Here is a 15,805-nt window from a genome sequence, read left to right as displayed (position 1 = left end):
ATTGATCAATTTTCCTCAGGTTGTTAACTCATACTATAGTTAAACACTGAGTATAGTTGGCTGCTGAGACATTTTATGCAGAGACAAGTTTTAAAATATGTATTTTAAAATACTTTGGGGTTTTGCTTACCAGAAAATGTAAAGCTGCAGACAGCAGATGCAATCAACTATGGATGTAAACATTAAAACTGAGATCTGTTTGGTTACCTCCCTAGCCAATTTCCATTCCTCTGAATGGGCAAAAATGTCATTGGGATTGATACAACGGGATTTTTCAAAGCTTTTGTGCGCTCATTAATGCAAGTGGCTTTTCAGGCTGCTGATTATGGGGGCAATGTGTATGTGTGTTAATGCTAAAAATACGAGCTCGAGGGAAGAGCTTTAGTCTTCAATCTAACAAAGCTTTTGTGCTGGTATTTTAATGTGGTTTGGGTGGAGTTCGTTTGGCCCCTTAAAAGTCTTTCCTTGGTTGATTAATTGGTCAAGAATGGTATCAACACATACAATACAGACATCTATATTCTTTGCAGTGCACAGAATATATGCAGAGTATTTGAGGGTTACTTGAAGCATCTTACAATGTCAAAGCTAGTTAGGTAACAGCTTACCGTAAGGAAAATTTTAAGTACTGTCGGGAAATGCCATAATATATGTGGATTATACATAGGTTAAGTAGAAAACCATGCTAAGATCAAGTGAGGATATGTGTCGAATTTCAGCTGGTTAAAGAGAATGAAGTGTTTTCAGAGCACAGAGAGTAAGGAAATTCCTGAAGCTCAGACAGCAGCTTTGCAGAGCAGCTTCAGGTTCCCTGTTGTTGATTATCCCTTTGCCAAATACGTGTTAACACACTGTCATTTATCTTATCAAAGTATCAGCAGGGAGAGCTGCATCACCACCAGAGATTGCTGCTGCAGCAATCATCCCCGTGTGGACAGCTATTTTACACTCTCTACTGCTTTACCATTTTTATTCACAATCAGCTGTTGACAACAAACCCATTGACCGATGATGCGAGCGCTTTTGCAGCAGCAGCAGCAGCTGCAGCCACCCTTCTGCGCTGTGCTGCTTTTCTGCAAGGCCAGGCCTCCCCCTGGCAGCAGGCAGGAATCTCTGCTGCAGCTGGCTGAGGCGAGGCGCGACGAATTACCGCAGCGATGTGTCAGCGGGGCCGGCAGAACGGAGTCACGGCGCAGAGCCCGCCGCCTGCTCCCGCGTGGAGCGCGAACACCGCAGCGAGGGCTTGCGCTATCTCCTGCCGCCGAGATCAAATTAAAGCTCGCACAGAGATGAGTTAGGGGATTTACCAGAAAGGCAGATCTCTAGCAGCATTCCATACATGAGCAGTGGCTGGGTGTAGATGCTTCTGTTCCCACAGGATTTTGGTGCAGAAGCTGTCTCATCTGCTAAATGTGTTGGTGGTAGAGCCTGTGCTGTGCATTAGGCATGAGGCTTGGATGCTGCTTAAAAGCTGCTTCAAAGCCACAAGTCAGCAGAGAATTTGGTTGCTAGGATTTAATCTCGCAGTGGAATTAAGGGAACCGTACCCGCCAGGTTGAGTTTTTCGTCTTGGAAGTGGTGAAAACCGGCACACGGATTTTTGCCCTGTAGCACATCTACTTCACCCCTTCACAGGGAGCACTCTGCCTGTTCTGCAGTCTGACGGAATAAATGCAATAAGCTTCATGCCAAGCCCTAGGTAAAGGTGTAAGTCATACCTCGTGCTACCTGGGTCACTGGAAGAATCTCACCCAAATAAAATTAAAAAAAAAAATAAAATGGAAATGCCATCATCCCTCCCCTCCCGATCCCCTGCCAAGGCATATCCAGTGCACAGCCCGTGTTGCTGAGAACAATCTGTTCTCACAGCTCCTAAACACAAGAGGAGCACCCGAGGCTGGGTTGCTGCCAGGACTGATAAGATGCGTGGAATGAGTGATCCCCATGGGAAAACAGCCCTCTGTGGGGTTTCAGGGGAACTGGCTGCCTCCCTCCTTCTCTCTCCCACACACCTGATTGTTTTGCAGTGTTCACAAAGCATATTTGTGTTTGACTGTCTCTGCACATGAAGGCCTACTGTTATTCCAACTTACTTTTCATTTTCCCATGCAATCCTTTACTAACCTATGACAAGGGAGCCACAAGATGGTTGCTGTTACTGCTACAAGCCTGTGCATTTTGTAGGGAGAGGTAGGTACCTCAGGTTTTTTTCCTTTTTAAAAAATTGATCTCAGATTAAAATTTGACATATAAAATTTGAGTCTGAAGCCATGACAATAAGACTCAAATGTGGAACAAGTTTGCTTTTCAAGATTCATCAAAGCTTCCATGAAGAGAATGTAGAAATTGTTAACATTCTCAGATCCTTGCACTATACCTTAGTAAAAAATGAGGTACAGAGGCTTTTTATACTCATCTCTACTGCAGGTCAGACTTGCATGTTGAAGGGGTACAATGCTGAAGTTTCTGAAGGAAGCTGATATGAAATTCTGCTTCTCATCACTAGAATCCCACTGAAAGTTTTAGGCACTTAAGCTTGTTTTGCATAATTTTCATGCCTCAGCCTTGAAAGACACCATCCCTGGCTGCCCAGCTTCTCTCAGTTTCCAAAGTTATATGAATCCCCTGACTCCAGTGGCTCTCACTCACTCTTTCTTAGCTTACTGGAAATTGAAGCTTGCCTTTCTAAGGTACTGCATCTAATGAACAAGAGGGGAAGGGAAGGGCCAAGTTAAAGGTGTGTGGTGGTAGAATAGGGAGCTTTGGGTTCTTCAAGGGGGCCAGACTGGTAATCAGTTTCTAGATAAATTGTGTGATGAAGCATTCCTCAAGATTTATATATTGCATGTGTGTGATGTTGCTCGCTGACTAAAACATGTCTTAGAGTTGTTTTAGTTTCAGTGTTTAAAATTCATATGAAGAGGCACTGAAAATAGTTTACAGCTCAGTTGCCTCTCTGATTTATATCAGACAGGAAGTATAAGGTTACTCTTGGGCACCTCTATGTTTTATTCAGTAGGCACTGTCTTGCCTGTTGTTATTCTGAGGTTTGAGTATAGATGTAGGAATTATGGGCAATGCTGGAATATTTTAAATTATTTCTCGTCATTCAGTGACCTTCAGTTCCATGGGCTCAGGTTATGCCCTGCACTGTTGCTTGGCCTCACCTTAGGCTGCAAATCTTGTGACACAATAGCCTTGATCTCCTGTTGACTGATTGAGAGCAGAAATAAGACAATTTGTTTTTCATACATTAATATTCAGGGATATGTTATTTCCTAGGCTTTAACAGCACAGAATGAAATAATTAACTCTTTGCTTAACTGCAATCCCTTAAACTTTATACAGTGTCACATTATGTGATAGTTGTAACTGAAGCTTGATTGATTGATTGATTTTTAAAATGAAGGAAAATATGGAGGGCAGTAAGTTGAGCTTCCCTCTTCTGCTCATGTTGCTCTTGGTGCAAGATTGTCTAACTATTCTAGGTTCCCAATTCAGAGCTCAGGGTTGTCTTCTGTCACAGATATGAGGCTGTTTCTCTTGCTACAATGTGCTTTGAAGATGCCTCAGCTATGCCAGTGGTAACAATTCCATAGGGATGATTTGTTCCTTGAGAGGCAGTTACCAGAAGATGTAGTGCTTTCTTACCTTAAGTCTTTTCTGTGATGGTCAGACTGTTTGTCTGAGGAATGGCCCAGGATCTAAGACAGTGCTTATGCAAGTGTATCTTAGCTGAACATCTCTCTAATTTCCAGCTACACAAGCAAGTGGAGTACAACTGGCACGAAATGAGAGTTTGGATGCTGCATCTACTATGGGATCTTTTTCTTCTACAGTCTCTACAGAAGGAAGCACTTCTGCTTCTGGAACCTCAGGTAAGTCTCAAAAACATACACTTTCTCTCTCTGTACAAGCAGTTAAAATGATGCAAATAATTTTGAGTCTTTTCTTCTTTTGCTGTGCTTTGTTCTGGAATGAGGACCACATCTTCTTACTCATGCAGGGTACACTGTGTCCATGTCATCTAGCCCTGAAGTTCTGTTGAGTGATGGGTGAACTTCCAAACATTCAGTTGAGATACGTGGTGTCATTACAGGAGGATATAAATTACAAATGATAATAGTGATCTTCATATATGCTGTGTGAGGTCATTGTGTAGCATTGACTGTCAGAGGAGGTCATTAAGATAAATTCTCTGTCTGCAAGGCAGAGGAGACAAAGGAGAAAGTAGCTATAATTTTTGCAGTTGTTAAAAAAATCTGGAGAGAAATTTAATGCATATTACCAATTAAATTATGTTGTTCAAAGTACAACGTGGTCACATGCAAGGTCAAAAATATATTAATTCTTCCCAACTGCAATTTGGTTTTATTGTTTTTCTGGGTGTGTTTTGGTGTATGTATTCACTAAGAAGCCCTGTGGTGAATGCAGATCCCAGGTCATATGAATGATCGTCTGTTATGCTTCTAGCTGGCTTAGCTTTCCTATGTTTTGAAGAACCACTTGTTCAGGTCTTCTTTAGGTCTCTTGGGCCTTCACTTCATTTAGTACTTACTCTTAGCTACATGTGTGTAAATCCAACAAGGATGCTGTCATTGTTTGAATATCCCTACTATTACTATTAATGTTTAACATCCCCCAAGGGATACAAGACTCTGTTTACAACCCCTGGATTGTGTTTTTGGGAGATAAGCACGTGTGTGTACTGTGATTTTTCTCATAAAGGATAGGTTTGGATTTAAAAGTGGAGCAGTATCATATGTTCAGTATGCATTGAAATGCTTAGAAGCATGGAAAAAGATTATAAGCATTTTAAGGAAGTTAAAGTCAACTCAAGGCCACTGATTCAGAGAGAATTCTTTGCAATTATTTCAATAAGCCCATTCCCCATAGTGCACATACTGTGACCTGTGGTTCCTTGGCTTTCCTATTAGGTTTCATGTCTTTTGGAAATACAGGCATAGTATGGAAACCTCACCATTGGTGTACTGCAATAAAACAGTAAATTACAACATTTTTAATTAAAAGGTCTCTCACACAGGTAAATTCTCCAGGTTAAAATTAAATTGTAATGCATATCTGACTATGTATCATGTGTATTGAATTACCTATTATGCTGTGTGTACAATTACATTTTACATTTAAAATTCATCAAGAAAGTTTTACAACCTTCCTGGGGTCTGTTTGCAAAAGTCATCATCTTACTCAGCTCACTCTGCTGTAAAACCAATAAATCTTCTTGAGCTCAGAGACTACCCAAGATGCCAGACCTATAATTGCCTGGCTGAGACAGAAAGAACCCATCTATCCAGGGGCAGTCAGTCTAGGTATCATTGGCATAGCCAGTGCTCTGAGTTCCCATAAAACTGCCTTTTCAAAATCACTTCTGCCCACAGCAGGATTTCCACGCTATCACCTTTCCTGTCTCCTCACAGCACCAGCTCCTTGCTTCTTTCTTGAAGCTTGTATATGCAAGAAATCCCCTTTCTCACCCTGATGTGTTAGGTAGCTTATCCCAAACGGTTACGCCTCAGACCACCCTTGCTCCCTTATTCTCTGTATGTGTTAAAGGCTTTAAGAAAAAATATTTTGGTTCCTTCTAAACAGATCCCTTCTCCTGTGTGCAATTGCTCAGGCCCAGGGGAAGCCATATGCTGCACCCTGATAACTTTAAAGCAATGCAAGTGTGAAGCCAGTTGTTTCATCCTGTGCTGAGGCTGGAGGAAATGCCACCTCTCTCCCTGCCATTCGATTATTTATTGCTGGGTCTCCATAATTTTGCATCCAGGGGCTTATATAGGGACTAAATGCCTTTTGTTCACCAGAGTAGAGGTTGGCGTGTGTGCCAAGGCTGCAGCCCGTGGGAGATACCTTCAGCTTGCAAGCTATGCTATCTGAGCCACATCTTCTGTGTGGGAGCTCAAAGGAAGACAAATTAATGTGAAATGGATCCAAACCAGAACATTTCTATTTGGTATGCCCAACCAAAATAATTCAGCTGGCTAAATATGTTTAGTTTTGAGACCATTTTCCATTTTTAAAAAAATGCCATTTTGGTGAAAGTTTCCTTTCTTGATGCAGAAAAAAGAGAAAGCACACTTTGCAGAGAAATTTCCAATCATCCATATCAAAAGATCAGGGTGTGGGAGGAGTGCTACAGAGAGCTGGAGAGCGACTGAGATGAGTGGGGGAGCTGAGGAAAGAACTGTAGGAAGCTGTAGGAATATCAGAGAACGGTATTGCTGTATTAAAGGAGATTGAAAGCCCCAGCCACAGAGGAGGTGCTGCGTAGTGCTCACCCAGGCTAGAGGGGGCAATCAGGACTGTTTTTAGCAAAGAGAGCAACCTGCATGTGTACCATTGACACAGGCACTTCTTTAACTTTGGCTGTCATGTGTAATATACCTCCCACTCCTTCTCCACCTCCACAGAGGACTGCTTTGCTAATATTTAATTTTCTCCTTTTGTTTAATTAATGAAAAGTTGGAGATTAGAGTCTAAATACATCTGAGAAACTGCAAGTATTGTGGCTTTTTATTCTGTGATCTAAACAACAAAAAAAAATCCATAAAGCAGTATGAGCTTAAGTTCACTCAGCAGGGTGGTAAGATTAAATGATCTATTATAATAAACTGTCAGATGAATCAACCTGCTTCATCTATTGATATCTTTATTGCACTCCTCCAATTATAAATCCTACTCACTTGATTCACAGGAGGCATCTCCCTAAGAAAATTTTTTATGAGTAAGACTAGTAGGGTTTGACTCTTTCTGTACACAAACTGTAGGAACTCTGGAAAGTGATATTAGATAAAAATTACCCACCATATCTTCAGCTCCTTCACAAAGAGAGAGACACAAAAATAGAAGTTTCTGGGAGATGGAAAACATAGCAAAGTCTCAGTTAACACTATTACAGGTCTATGGTGTGGTCAGGGCAAGAAAGCCTTTTTCAAGTTTTTAATTTTGCTTTGATTTATACTGTGGTATCCCCTCTGAGTAATCAGCCAAATTTATTCGTTTGTTTTGCCAGTGAACACAGTTGGATATGGCTGCACTCCAAAAAACAGAAGTAGCAAACTGCAGGGTATCCAGGCTGCTTAGGTAGCAGTTGTTGGAGAACAGAATAGGGAGAGTTTAGTTTTTGGTCTCTTTCTCCATCTGTCAAGCTTCTCACCAGTGCTGAACTGACTCAGGCAGGTAATTTCAAATAAAACCATGGTCAGGTGCCAAATTTTTTATCCTTGTCCTCCTTACTGCACAAGGAGGCAACCTGCACAGCCAGTGTTGCACACCTCACTTTTCATGATGAATCTGGAAATCTTCCCAGATTATTTATGCAGAGCATCTTGCTTGCAGCCCCAAAGGACATAGCAAGCTCTGTACAGGCAGCTAGAGCAACTACAGTAATTGTTACCCAGTGAAATGCTGCTTTTCCTTCTGTCCTTCTCTTTCTGGAGAACAGCAACATGTGAGGCCCCCCCCAAAAAGGGCACTGGATGGTTATTTAGAAAATGCAAACTGAAAGCACCTGCTGAATCACTCCGATAAGCCCAGCTTTGTTTGCATGGCAGGATTAAGCAATCTCTGCACAGAGGGTGAATTGGTGCCTTGCTTGCATACTGGAGACAGGGAGAGAGAGGAAGCCATGAGAATTTTCCGATTTAATTTTTCATGCTCTAGCAAAACCTGGGTGAGATACCTTTCAGAAAGATGCTGGTAGTTTTATTGTGTGTAGGTGTGTGCAGTTGTTAAAAAATAAGAGGCTCAGAAAGAGAGGGCAGGGGCTGCTGTCATGTTTCCTACCTGGGGTAATTTCTGCTGTCTAGATTTATTGAAGTGGCAAGGTCTGGCCAGGAGGGCTGCATGGCTTTTGGTTGTGCCTGTGGGTACTGAAGCATGTCCCGCAGCCCCTCCTGTCTGCTGAACCTTATGTCACCTGCATTCAGGTTTGACAAGCCTTAAATCTTTGGGGTGAACTTGGGTGTCAGTCTTGGGCTTCATATGCTTTTTCTATTTATTTATTTGTTTTACTTTGAGCCAAGATGCTTCACCTTGTTTGCAAGAGTGAATGCAAGGGAAAATGTATAATTATGTTAAAATGTTCTTTCAAAGGAAAGTTCCACAGACTTGAGAGAGAAGGTTCAAAGTCACTTCACCGACCTATTTGTAAGAGCTGACAAAGTCTTCTGCCTTTCTCCAAGAATATGCACACATAGGGCCTTACAGTTTGCTAGTTCGACCACATCCTGTGGGATCACACGGTATTTTTATCATGGCATCCCACGTCTTACAGGCTGAAGGAAAGGCAGTATTCTGGTAACCAGCAATCATGTCATGTTTGGATGTTTCCTTAATGCCAGGTATGTGTTCTGCTGCATTCTGTACTGTGTGTTGTTCCTTTGACAAGTGATTTATTAACTTCCTGAAAGCTTTTGCTTGGTTTTGTTGGTAATGTTGCCCAAACATGCTACAAATGTTGCCTAATGATTTATCACAGAGATCCTCTTTGAGCACAGTGATATTGCTATTTGCAGATGGATTGATGAGACGACAAAAAGCTTAGGAAAACAGTCTCCTGTGCATTCTAGGAAGCCAGGGTGAGGTAACGGTATATTCAGGATACTTAGCATTACAAATATTTAGTATGTTCAAGAAGAGCTCTTACTGCTGACTTTTAAGTACTTAGCTTTTTAACCTAAACATACTTTTCATGAATGTGATTAAAATGCAGTTAAAATCCTGTCACATGTACTATTAGCAAAAGCAGTTATTTGCACCCCAGTGGCTGAAGTGATCCATGGTTTTAATTGGTCATAGAGAGAAGGAAAACGAGCAGCATTCTGGTTTTCAAAGAGTATATTCACAACAATAGAATAATGTGCATTACAGCTCTGCTGATAGGAGCTGTCTTTGTGCAAAGCATCAGTCCATAGCTCAGAAAGTGCAGTGAGGGTGTAAGAGTGGATTTGTACTCCCTGGGGAACCTGGTTTAGAGGAGCACTGCAACCTGGGCAGTTGGGGGAGAGGCTTAATGCTTGCCTGGAGTTACAGCTGCCTTCATGATGTTGCCTCTGTGATCCCCCAGCCTGGCACAGCTGGGACGTGGAGGCCACACTGGTGGGTCATATCCTCCCATGGAGCTCTTGGGACAGGGTCAGAGGCACCACTCCCCCACAGATGCTCTGGCAGCCCTGAATAGACCCAGTGAGGGGGACTTGTAAAATGTTCTCTAGCCTTGAGAAAGGTAACCAAATGCTATGATTTGGTGCAGGTCAACAGCTGTCTGAACATGAGCCAGTGTGTGTGCCCAGGTGGTCAAGAAGGCCAATGGCATCCTGGCTTGGATCACGAATAATGTGGCCAGCAGGACCAGGGCAGGGATTGTCCCTCTGTACTCAGCACTGGTGAGGCCACACCTCAAATCTTCTGTTCAATTTTGTGCCACTCACTTCAAGAATGACACTGAGGTGCTGGAGCATGTCCAGAGAGGGGCAATGGAACTGGGGAAGGGTCTGGAGGGAGCTCCTATGAGGAGCAGCTGAAGGAGTTGGGGGTGTTTAGCCTGGTGAAAAGGAGGCTCAGGGGAGACCTTATCACTCTCCTCAACTGCCTGAAAGGAGAGTGTACTCTGGTGGGTTTGGTCTCTTCTCCCAGGCAACCAGGAACAGGACAAGAGGGTTGCAACAGGACAAGAGTTGCATGAGGGGAGGTTCAGGTTTGATATCAGGAGGAATTTCTTCATTATAAAAGTTGTCAAGCATTGGAATAGGTGGAAGGTGGTGAAGTCTTCATCCTTGAAGGTGTCCAAGAAACAGCTGGATGTAGCACTTAGTGCCATGGTCTAGCTGTCAAAGTGAAGATTGGTCAAAATTTGGACTCCATGATCTTGGAGGTCTATTCCAGCCTAAATGGTTCTATGATTATATAGCTAGATATATACAGAGTGGCTGCTGAGGATATATAATGCCTGAGGTATTTTTTCCCCTGGTAGCTCCTGTAATCCAGTGTGAAAGGTCTTACCAGGCAGGCAGAGTGTCAATCACTTGTCCCTTGCAAAAGACAGTCAGTCTTGTACAAGCAGATAAATATTTTGCAGCCAGTTCACACAGGTGGATATTCTCAAAGACAGAGAGGAGTTAGATGCTTGTCTCCCTTTGACTTGAAGAAATTTAATACAATGTAATAAAAGTCCTTATGGGAGTGATGGTTGTCCACAGCTGGCCTATGAATGCGAGGTGTTCACAGCTGCCCTAATTTCCAAGCCTGCTACAGTCTAGACACACAGAAACAGCAGCATGCTAACAAAAAATATGCGTTGTGCCCCAAAAACTTGTGAAGTAGCTAGGGGAAGCTGACAGTAATGAGACAGTAAGCATCGTGCCCAGTGCTCTGTAAGGTCAATTTCTTCCTCGTTACCAGTGCCTCTTACTCCTGCTGCTGGGCAGTCTGCTAGCCAAAAACACCAAGGTAATAAACAAAGATTTATTTTTAAAGGCTTTTGTGACTCTTGAAGATATGTCTCAATTAATTTCTTTTATTAAAACACTTACTTCTCAGTTAAAGGTCAGCTATTCATTCCCAGGCACTTAACTTGGTTTTGGAAGGAGGAGTTCTTTAAGAATGTATCAATTAATTCACGATTTTCTTGAGCAGAATAACAACCTAGCATAGGCTGGGCTTCGGATTCTGCTCCCAGAATAAGGGATGTCACAGCTCAGAGTTTCTGGGCTTGGGAATGGTGTTGGCATGTTGCTAGAGCCAGTTTGCATGATGTGAAGACTCTGGACGTCTAAAACAAATACTAACAAAACTATTCCTTCTGTTTTATTGCAGGCCTTCCCGTGAGCTCTCCAACAAGTTTAACAAGTAAGAGCAATAGAGAGTTTGCTCTATGCACACCGATGGAAAAAGGCTGGTGTGGGTGGGAGAGGGGCAGTCTGAGGAAAGGAAATGTTCAGGGAGCAAGAAGGATCTAGGGGAATAATGAACCTGACACACAGTACAGAGAAGCAGAAGAGTGATGTTCAGCTTGTAGCATTGAGTAACTTTGCTGTGATTTCAGCTGAGTACCATGTTGGACTAGCTGATACTGGAAAGAAAACACGGTGGGACCACAAAAAAAATCAGGCCTGGCATATTACGTGATGCCATGGGAAGCTCATATAAATAGTGTTTACCAAGGCACTTGTTCTTGCCAGGCTCTCATTCCTCACCCTGTAGTTAGAAGCAGCAAGTCCCAGAGTAAGGCAAGTTTCCTGTGCTAATGAACCTGTATTGTCCTATTTTCCTTTCTCTGGGCTTATCAGGAAACAGTCTCTTCTGTACTGGTCTCTGCAGTTCTTGCTGCTGCTGCCTGCAGAATCTTGGCCCTCCTGTTACCATGATGGATGTATTTCTCCAATTCATTTTTATTCTGATCCCAGATTATTCCATAACTGGAAAATACCTTTGAGATTCAGAGAAACTAGACAGGAGTGGCTGACTTGTGAGACACTTTAATGAAAGAAGTGGGGAAATGAGCTTAAGGTTTTAGTTCCTCACTCTGTTTTGTTCAGTAATGTTTCTTTTCAGCTGTCATGTTTCTTATTGATGGTCACAAGTAGTTAAAATGCTGACCTATGTTTTTTTCTTTCCTTCATTACTCACATCTTGGTCCATTAACACATAACCAGGAAAAAAAACCCAGTGGATTTCAGTCCTCAGTTTTTCTCCTGAGGAGAGGCACACATCTCCTGCACAAATGCAGGGATACGTATTCCTGTTTTTCAGTGCAGTTTGTTTCTGTTGGCATTTCCAGTCAGTATCCAGGGTAACTCATTGCTGTGATAATTGCCTGCTTGCCCTCTATATCATGTAGTATAATAGATAAGGTAAAAAAAAGGCAGTAGTATTTCCTTGGGAAATCTGAAGCAATCACATGGAATTAAGAATTCATAGGAATTATTTTAGTCACTTGATGATGGCTCAGTTTCCAACCTTACATTATCACCCCTCAGCAGACAGGCACCGAGGGAAAGAGAATTTCTGCTTTAAAGAAACAGTCATTTTTCAGAGATAAAGTCTTGGGCAATGATTGTTTCCTGCACTATAGCATCAGAATGTCTCAGTTATGACTGTATTTTTTAGGCACCACACAAGCACTTAGTAAGTGATAATTTTTCCCCAGGAGGTTTCTGACTGTGTCCAGACAAATAAGGGTAGAAGAGTGGGGAAGGGGGAAAGAAAACAACCACAAAACCATTTTTTAATAGTGGGCATGAGTTTAAAATCAGTTTTGCAAGGAAGGGGAATTCCTACACGGTTGGGAAAAACAAACCTTATTTGTTACTGTAACTCCATGGATTAGAGTTACATGTACTGCCTATACAAAAGTTTCTGTAAAAACAGGGACATGTCTTTCAGAGACTTAGTAGAACAAAATTGTATTCTAGACCTCAAAACGGCCGTAAGAAATTGGTTTTAATGACTTAACTAATTTCATAGCTTCCACCCAACAATTTGAGCCCTCTTCTGTTCTTTGGAAGAGGAACCATGCAATCCTACAGGTGTGGGTTGTGAGTAGGTACCTGAGTAACAAAACCTCAGTGGCTGTTACCATGTTCTCACCACTTATATATGGAGCTATAACCTCTGCTAGGACCCCTTTTCAAGAGATCACCTTCCCCAGATGCCTTTGTTTGAGAGCCACTTCTGATATTTAGCCGGGCAATGGAAATGCTTGACCTTGCATCGCATCTGTCCAGCCAGTCAGCTCCTTCAGTGGCAGTGAGCACTTGTCTGCTCAAGCCTCCATCCAATATGGAATGCAATCCCATGTGTTATACATTACACCCAGGGAAACACCGATATATGCAGTTTCTGTTTTCTCTCTGGAAGTTTAGTCATTGTTTTTTCATAGGCTCTATGCAGCCAGGTAATAAATATTTTGTGTTGTTGATACCTGACTCAAATTCACATTAGCACCTGAAGGTAGAAATGCATTCCTTTAAACCCAGCCCTAAAAAATGTCCCAGAGGCTCACAACAGTCATTGCTCTCTCCAAATGTGGCAGAGAGCAGACACATTCATCTATAACAGCACTCAAGAAACTTGCTATCTACAAATATTGCACCTCTTTGGAATTCTTCATCTACTATTAGCACTTTTTTTTTTTTTTTTTTTAATTAGCAGTGAATATTTTGGTCTTTCTTCTGTTGGAGACAGGTCTAATTTTCACTCTCTTTCATGTTTATTTACTTGTTAAAAGTTCTTTTCAATGTTGAACAGTACCATAACCTCCTCAAAGTGAAAAACTTTGTAGCTCACAACCTGTAAGTGGACAAGCAGATGATCCTAGGGAAATCTGCACCCATACAAAGTGTGTGTTTCTTCTAGGCCATGCTAGATAAACTTTTCCACCCCTCTTGCCAAGTTTTCCAAGTATTATTGAGAAGAAATATAGATGTGAAGCACCAAGCTGAAGCTCCAGAACTGGGGGCACAGAAGTTGTTTTGGGAGGGTGATTCTTTCAGAGGGAGTTGTTTGGGGAATTCTGGCAATACATGTTTACCTGAAAGGCAATATTTCTTTTGCATGTCTAGCTTCTGGAAATCCTAAAAGCAGTTCTGGAAACCAGACTCAGACAGGGAGTGATATCCGCTATTCTAGTGAGTATTCTTACTTAACTGTATGGCTTTTGAGTTTTAGCTGGTCAGTTTTGCTTTTGATGAGTGATTGGCACAGCAGACAAATTAAACTGGCATTTTTATTTGTAGCCTTACTGGACTTAAGCCCTATCACAAACCACTTAAATGCTGGTTACAAAACTCCTCTCAAAGAAAAACAGAGCTTGATAAGTTGACACCACTCTCACTGTAGAGCAGCACAGGACTGATTCAGAGTGGTAAAATTGAAAAAAAAAAAAAAAAAAAAGAAAAAAGAGAGAAGAAGAGTCATCCCCTGTGAGAGAAGACACAAGGGAACATACAAAAAAGTTGCTCATATACATGTTGTACATATTATATGAGCGTGTTGTTGTGAATGTACGATACGCATATACTATTCCTATCGTCATGGGAGGGAAGGTCCAGGAGGCAGTCTTCTGCAGACCCTTTAAGCACTTGATATTTGTGTGATGCATGCTACTTAATCTTTCATTTTAATATTATGCATCTCTGGGGCAAGAGTGTTGCTGCAGATTTGCTCTTTCCTACCCAGCATACTGACTAAGCAAAATATGTTTGATGTTTTCCCCCTGTAAACGGTCTCCCTCTAGTTCCATAGATGCACAGACACATCTATATGAATATTAAACATTAATTGCATTGAGAGCCATTGAATGCAGCCTCCCCCTGACACAGGGCTTAGGCCAGCAGGTGGAACAGTGCCTGATAAGTTTGAATGTGGCTGGTCGCTGCCAGAGAAAAGATAAAAAGGGAGAAGCTGGGTTTATATGTTTCCCTGGGAAAGCTCTTCTTCATTACATAATTCTTTCTTTTTTTTTTTGCTTCTTGGCTGGGAAACACCTGTCAGGAAATGGCAGATGGTGGGAAATAATAAAAGGAAAGAAATGTCCTCATTTTAAAAGGAGATCTTGCATTTTCTATCCCAGGTTGTAAGTGCTGTGGGGAATGTTACTGGATTATGTAATTCCTTGGTGTCTTTCTGGGTGCACAATGCTAAAAGCAAAACAATCACTTCAGTTGCTGAATTTCAGACAGGTCTCTCTCTTTTTTTTTTTTTTTTTTTTTTTTTTTTTTCTTCTTGAAAAAGAGGAAAAAATAAATTGCATGTTCAAAAAATTTGTTTCTGGAACACGACTTTCTCACAAAACCTTTGGAGGCCATCAGCATTGGGGTTGAATGACGAGTGTTTTCCTCAAAATTAGGATGGGCCCAGTGGAGCAGGTGCTGAAACTTTGTTCTTTTACTGAAAAATGGGTGAAAGCAGTTCCACAGGGCAGCATGAGTGTCAGGGAAGGGGTAAGGGTGGGAGAAGGAAGATGCTTCAGTCTTCCCTCCCCAGAGAGTCCAAGCCTGAGGCTCAGTGGTTGCAGGAAGAGTAACAGGAGCAGCAGGTTACCCTGCTCCAGAGAAATGGGTAATGTTTGGTGAAATGGAGCTGGAGGTGCCTCTCAGTGTGTGTAAGTGCCTATACACAGAGGCAGTGTAAGTCAGAGGCAGCAGCCAAAATTGTTCTCCCTCTTTTGCAGATGTTATCTTGCCAATTGTCATCACCCTGATAGTCATTACCCTCTCTGTCTTCTCACTGGTGGCTTTGTACAAGATGTGCCAGAAGAAAACTCCAGGTATTTGGTTTGCTTTCTCTGCAGGGGATGGGGGGGAAATCAATGTGCTTTTCATTATTAAAAGATCTCTTTTAGATTACCTTAACCATCACTGTTGTGGCAGTCTGGTGGGAAAGCCTTTTGTATTTTGAAGTGTTTTGCCTAATGTGGGAAACTAACACTTCATTTTCAAAATCAGGAGGAAGAGCAGAGTGAGCAAAAATGATTTTTGGAGAACATATAATGCTGTAAAGCCTTTTGTTCATGATTTTGCAGCTACAAAGAGCTAACAAACACCTGTGCTAACACAATCAATCAGATAGAAATAGACAGTGAAAACTAAATTTGAAGATATTCAACAAAATCCCTTTATGTATTTTATCTTTCTTCTAGACACAGGCAAAGAAATATCAATGTTTTCTTTTGGGATATACCTGATACATACACACACACACACACATGCACATGACACATGAGTAAAATTTTCCAGTTACAGTATAATGTGCAGGGAACAAAATCCCTGAGCAAACAGTA

At 41.8% G+C, this 15,805-nt stretch overlaps 1 protein-coding gene across 5 annotated transcripts in view; it reads left to right on the top strand.

The window, feature by feature from the left end:
* The window catches only part of LOC138109580 (mucin-22-like), a 53,894-nt gene that overhangs the window by 22,216 nt on the left and 15,873 nt on the right, over positions 1–15,805 (top strand). For all 5 annotated transcript variants that reach the window (XM_069013242.1, XM_069013241.1, XM_069013245.1 and 2 more), the window contains exons 6-10: positions 2,135–2,190; positions 3,759–3,878; positions 10,840–10,872; positions 13,587–13,652; positions 15,197–15,292. In XM_069013242.1, the coding sequence (XP_068869343.1) occupies positions 2,135–2,190; positions 3,759–3,878; positions 10,840–10,872; positions 13,587–13,652; positions 15,197–15,292 (371 nt within the window). The remainder of the gene's footprint in view (positions 1–2,134; positions 2,191–3,758; positions 3,879–10,839; positions 10,873–13,586; positions 13,653–15,196; positions 15,293–15,805) is intronic.

This window comes from Aphelocoma coerulescens, chromosome 4 (genome assembly GCF_041296385.1).
Source record: "Aphelocoma coerulescens isolate FSJ_1873_10779 chromosome 4, UR_Acoe_1.0, whole genome shotgun sequence".
NCBI lineage: Eukaryota > Metazoa > Chordata > Aves > Passeriformes > Corvidae > Aphelocoma > Aphelocoma coerulescens.
This window is presented reverse-complemented; position numbering and strand designations above follow the sequence as displayed.